General features: G+C 38.1%; 1 protein-coding gene across 1 annotated transcript; it reads right to left on the bottom strand.

The window, feature by feature from the left end:
- Positions 1-4,308: 4,308 nt before the first annotated feature.
- LOC149656997 (uncharacterized) lies at positions 4,309-6,067 on the bottom strand. Its single transcript, XM_089844653.1, has 3 exons — positions 5,698-6,067; positions 4,637-5,461; positions 4,309-4,334 (listed from the first exon to the last, which is right to left on the bottom strand). The coding sequence occupies exons 1-3, from the start codon at positions 6,065-6,067 to the stop codon at positions 4,309-4,311; spliced, it is 1,221 nt and encodes a 406-aa protein (XP_089700779.1).

Here is a 6,067-nt window from a genome sequence, read left to right as displayed (position 1 = left end):
AGCAAAGAAAAAATTATTGTGGAATGTTCCTTTAAGATATTCTTTCAGTTTATTATCATCCACAACTTCTAAATTCATTAGACTGTCAATCTTTTCCTGTTTGAAAAATATTGACAAACAAATTTTTCCACTTTCGGTGATTGTCTGTACTATCTTCCTTTGACAGCGCCTCACACCAGGCGTAGCTTTACCAGAATATATTACCTACGTAATTTATCATGACAAGCTCTCTGTAACAGTGACAAAATTACGGAACATATCAGGCATCGAAGGAATTGGATACCTGTCCGCGCTAGTCACTTCGCTTAACCTCGCACATCTACACAAACCCGTTTCATTTCACCGGGCTTTTTACTAGTAAGTTCTATTAGAGAGGGGACGATTCAATGGCCGTATAACTCACAATTCCAACAATTCATCCAAAGCCCTGTCAGGGTTGCCACGGAATTTACCAAACAAAATCCCCAGACTTTTCCAGCCCGAAAGTGTAAATGTTAACAGCACGTTTTAAGTGCTTACAATTAAATAAACTCTCTACATTAAGTTTTCCAATGTATTTGTTGCACCGAAATGATTAAGAAACATTTTCATTATGAATAACAGTCTAAGAGATTTTTTTAAAGGCATTGAATTTGTAAGAACAATTCTAGATATTTTTAAGTATTGCTCTAGAATTTTCTGTGTTAAGAGATGATGAGGAGAAACTTTCATTACTCTTTCAACAAAGACTTATAAGCAGAAATTTTAGCCACTAAAATCAAATTCCCTGATTTTGCTAAAACTTTAAAATTCCCTGACTTTTTCTTGACCTTTTCGGCTGATTTTCCTGGTTTTCCCTGACCCATGGCAACCCTGCCTGTCTATTTCTTCCGTCTTTTCGTTGTTAACCGGACTGGGGATGACACCCCTCGCCCGTCATTATAGTGTGCCAAGTTTCTTTGTGAATATACTTCGGAATTCAGAGAGCACTTCCACCAACCTAGCCCTTTCCTTTTTGCTACAGGAGTACAGGTCAATTTCGGCGCTAAAGCTTTTAATACCGTCTGGGGCTCACTTTTCACGGTTTTCCAAAGCAATACGCCTCTATTGCATTCTTCGGCAACGAAAACGATGACTTTTTGAGGGAAGGGGCCGACCACCTACCTTCACTTAACCTAGTGTCTATGAACTTTTCTCAAAAAACTCTTTTCCAAAAATAACTGAGAGTGTAAAAATTCGGACAATAAGAAAGCGTTGTCTTCCTTTCCCTCCAGGCCTACTGGAGTCCGGCTACTCGGCAAGTGCCGCGAGGGAATATAACTATGGTTCTACTAGCTTTTATCGCCATTTCTCGTTCGGGGACCTCTCCTGTCTCCTTCATATGCCGCCTTCGTGACAAGTCTTCTGAGGACTTACGCCATGTTCTAGTTGAATATCACGCTACTGGCCAAGATCCGGGCATGCTAGAGTTGCGTTAAAATATTTTGACCACTCTTTGGCCGAGGTGCTAGGTCTGACCACTACGGAACGGCCCAAAGAATACGTCACGAAAATCCTGGGCACGTGGCAAGCACGAAAAAAAGCCTGGCGGGGCTCATACGCTCCGTAACTCGCGGACTTTCACTTTCATTTAAGTTCATTATATTCAGTGTATATAGCCCAATGTTTTTGTATTTCACATCTTCATTGTTGAGCTTACTGCCAAGGAAGCCGCCCTGTTTCGAAGAGGTTAACGTTGTTCGGCTACAACACTATCCCTGTAAACAAAACAAGACGGCCCAAGGGCTCGTAATAGTAGCCATATCGTACGAGTGAATAGCCCCTCTATACCCTACCCTAATGAGTGGATAACCCCTCTATACCTTACCCTAATGAGTGAATAGCGCTATCTTTTACAATGCTTAAATGATTTACCGTGCATAAAATCAGAGTGAATAGCCCCTCGATTCCCCACTCTAAACAGTGATTAAATTATAACCGTATAAATTTACTTATGCTGTAATTCTAACATTCCGGCGAATCGAAGAACAAATAATTTTTAGTGATAATCCCCTCGATGAGTTTACAACATAGACTTATGCCGATGCACACTTATCGCATCTTATAAATTTCTAACAAGGACTATTGCCCAGAAACTTTTGAAAGAGAAAGTTTAGTTATAGTGATTACGCATTTTAGTGATTATCCCCTCGAATAACCTTTAGCAATGCTAAAATGATCAAACGCAAAACGCTCATTTAACACTATGTTAGCTCTATCTAAACCCACATCTGAATTAACCGCCAAAACGTTCCAGTCAAATATAACATAGATGACGATAGCTACCGAACGAGAACGAAACACATGAGGAGCGCAGTAGAAAAATCGTTATCTATTTAATTAGCAGATACATAAAAAGAAAATGAATATAAAAACCCCAAACATACAAATTCATAAGTATCCGACCCCACAGATAAAAATTCAAAAGTTTCCGACCCCACAGATTAAGAGGTACCCCACCCCATATCACCCCGACATTTTAGAGATAAAAATAAATAATAAAAAACTCGGAGTTTATATCAAGTCTCTATGGTTTAGTGGTTAGAACGTTTGTCTACTACGCCAGCGACCCGGGTTCGATTCCCGGGTCTGACCTGAAAACATTTTAATTATAATTAAATATCTAACCGAGCCCAGTTACCCCTAGGGGTGGGTTGTGGTAATATAAAGTTCCTTTTAAGCTAAAATCTGACGATAACGAAGCGACAACCCCGGCCACTACTACTACTACTACGACGGCTCGGGTCAAACTAAGAGCCTATCGTATACTACGATATGGCTAAAAACTGACGATTTTCTTTATAACAAGCCAAGGAACGATTGCCCCATAGCTTGATATCTCAATAATGGGGCAGTTTTCCCGCCAAAAAAAACAATCTTTTGCAACTCTGCACAAAATTAACAAACCATATTTTACACATCTCATTTAAATTTCTGCAACGCTTTTTACTCCGGGCTTCACTTTCGCTATTGGGGTGAGCGATTGGAACGTTTCTACTAAAAAATAGGTCTAGTGTATATTAAACTAAACGCAGGTATTAAGGTTGTCAAAGAATTTGTATTTACTACTAAACTAGTGATAATAAAATTGTGTTTTTTATTAACTTTCATAATAAATAATGATATCAGGGTTTGTTTTTATTAAATGTCATAATGATATTTTTATTTTTTAAGTATCATGATAAATAATGACATTAGTGGGTTATTTCTTAATCTTCATTATAAATAATGATGTGGGTTTTTTTTTTCAATTTTCATAATAAATAATTATATTAGTTGGTTATTTTAATTTCATAACAAATAATGATATTAGTTATTTATTTTAATTTCATAACAAACAATGAACTTAGGGGTTTTTAGCCACATTGTAGTATACGATGAGGATCTTAGTTTGACCCGAGCCGAAGTAGTTGTGGTAATTGTGGCCGGAGTTTTCGCTTTCTTTATCGTTAGTTTTTAGCTTAAAAAGAACTCGATAGTATATCAGTCCACCAATAGGTAGAACTGAACTCGGTTAGAGATTTTATTTTAATTAAAATTTTACGTGGTCGCAGCCGGGGTTCGAACCCGGGTCGCTCGCACAGCTGTAATACACTCAAACCACCGTACCATGAGGGCTTGACTTGAATGAAGGAGGGCCCTATTTATTTGTGGGGTCGGATACTTCTGAATTTGTGTCTTTTGGTCTTTATATTGCTTTTCTTTTTATTTATGTGGTAATTTAGTAGATAACGATGTGGCTACTATTAAGGCCCAGCCCTTGGGCCATCTTGTTTATTTCGTTATGAATGAAAAGTTTGTTTAATGTGCACAATAAAAACTAATTACATGGTTCATGAGATTGTACACAGAGGAAATTTTTGTTTCACGAAATAATGAGGTAATCAGATTATATAATATAATTAAGTGTTTTTTAAATTACTACTTAGATCTAAGGTATTTGGAAGTTTAATAAATTTGTTTTATATTTACACAAAAAAGATCGAATTCTGTACAATGCCGGTTATAATTTTCTTGCATGCGGTAAATTGGATTTAAACGTTTTAAAGGTACATAGAAAGTGGTCATTCGTCTTACAACAGAAGGAACTAAAAAGTTTAGTTGACCTAACAAATCAGGAAGGGAAATGCTACCGTGGAGTACTTTATTCAAAAACTTGACGTCAATTAGTTCCATCAAGTGCTGTATGGTTTAATCCATATGACGTAAGAAAAACATGAGCGTAATAAGCGAATTTTCGTTGTATGCCTTCAATCCGTTTCCTGAGGTATAGACTGCACCCGCTCCAGGCTAGACAGCCATATAGTGCTTTTGACCTGAATAGATTAAGGTAGAGTAATCTAAAATGTTTCATTGACCTTAATGGTCTGCAGATTTTTAACGCCACTCCTAGAGTTCGACGACAATGATTCACTGTGTGAGAAATGTGCTCTCGAAAGAGTAGAGCTCTATCAAAAATTACGCCGAGGTCTGTTACAAGTGAGCGGTGGGGAATGTGCATAGTAGTGAGATTGGACGATAGTTCTTAATATCGCAGGCAGCACAAGATTTAAATATTGGTACAAGCAGTGCCATATTGTGGGAAATATTCCACTTCTAATCAATAGATTTAAAATACGCTCTAGAGCGAGAAGTAGGACATCATCGCAACCTTTGATAACAAGAGCTGGAATTTTGTCCAAACCCGTATTGGGAAGTTTCAGTATTGCCTTAGTAATATCCTGTTGCGTTATATGCAAGTCAGAGAGCTGGTGGTGAGGTATGTTAGAGCTCCGAACGCCGTAGGATCCAATAGATGTAGTTCCGTCAGTGAAAATTCGAGTGAAGTGATCCCCGAAATGGGAAGCAAGTTCCTCGGCATCAGAGAGCACTTCCTTGTTAATTTTGAAAGAGATGGTGTGAGATCTACCCTTAATATTGCCATTGACAAAACTCCAGAATTTCCTAGGATGGCTCAAAGCATCATGGCAAACCCTATCACCGTCTGATAATTTATCACGTTTCGTGTATTTACGGACAAGCGCCCTTTGCTGTTTAAAGCAAATGAAATCTTGTAAGACGTTGGTACGTTCGTATTTTTTAAAATAATATTTTTTACGTTTAATGGCGAAGCGCAATTCAGGAGAGTACCAATTAGGGTAAACAGAGCAATTTCTCGCAAATCGTCTTGGAATGGCCGCCTCCATCGCGCCTTGAATGTAGGCAGTCACAGTATTAGCACAAAGATTAACATCACAGGAATCCGTTATACGGGACCAATCCGAATCACGTAAACGACAATATAGGAGAGCATAATTGCCTAGCTGGTACTTAAATGAATGATCCGCCCCATTTATATGATGTCTCAATGTAACAGGGTAAGTAACCACAAAAGGGGTATGGAATTCGTCTATATTAACAAGAGGTTCATCGAGTGGGGTAATATCAAAATTATTGATATTTGCTAAGCAAAGGTCAAGTATATTCCCACTTGTGTTCGTAATTCGTTAAATTGGCGTAGATTATAAAAATAACATAGGTGACAGATATGACTAGCTTTTTTAGCGGTCAGGGAGGTGCAACCAATAGTGCCATTAATTTCCCAATCAATTAGAGGGAGATTAAAATCGCCGAGGAGTATCAAATTAGTGTCCTGCAATGGCAGATCCTTCTTAAGGCGTAATTTTTATTCAAAATAACGCTCATCGTTTGAGGCAGGTGGGAAGTATACAGCGCCAATCAAAAGAACCTCATCTGAGCTTTTGTTGACCTGAATGAAAACACACTCAGAAACGCCCTCCAGATCATGATTCCTAGTGCTAAAATTGGACTTTTTAATGGCAATAAGGGCACCACCACCCCGAACGTTTTTAAATTCGTGATCCGGTCGATCACCTCTATAAACATTATAATTGTCTGGAAAATAGTTATAAGTGAAATGTTCATGGTTAAGCCAAGTTTCTGTTATGCAAATCACATCGACATCTTGGGAAATAACATTGTTCAAAAATATATCAGACTTTGTGCGTAAACCACGCACGTTTTGGTAGACAATGCTTAAGTCTGTCAT

The sequence above is a fragment of the Phalangium opilio genome, unplaced genomic scaffold, assembly GCF_054372755.1.
Source record: "Phalangium opilio isolate 3A_F unplaced genomic scaffold, DU_Popi_V2 ptg000077l_1, whole genome shotgun sequence".
Lineage (NCBI taxonomy): Eukaryota > Metazoa > Arthropoda > Arachnida > Opiliones > Phalangiidae > Phalangium > Phalangium opilio.
Note: the sequence above shows the minus strand (reverse complement) of the source record. Positions and strands in the feature narration are given on the sequence as shown.

Excerpts from the sequence above, each read along its gene's own strand:
- LOC149656997 (XM_089844653.1), bottom strand. The coding sequence starts at position 6,067 with ATGACAGACTTAAGCATTGTCTACCAAAACGTGCGTGGTTTACGCACA. Across the intron at positions 5,462-5,697 it reads ACCTGCCTCAAACGATGAGC|CAAATATCAATAATTTTGAT; the intron begins GTTATTTTGAAT and ends ACCTTTGCTTAG. Across the intron at positions 4,335-4,636 it reads CCTACTTCTCGCTCTAGAGC|GTCAAAAGCACTATATGGCT; the intron begins GTATTTTAAATC and ends TAATCTATTCAG.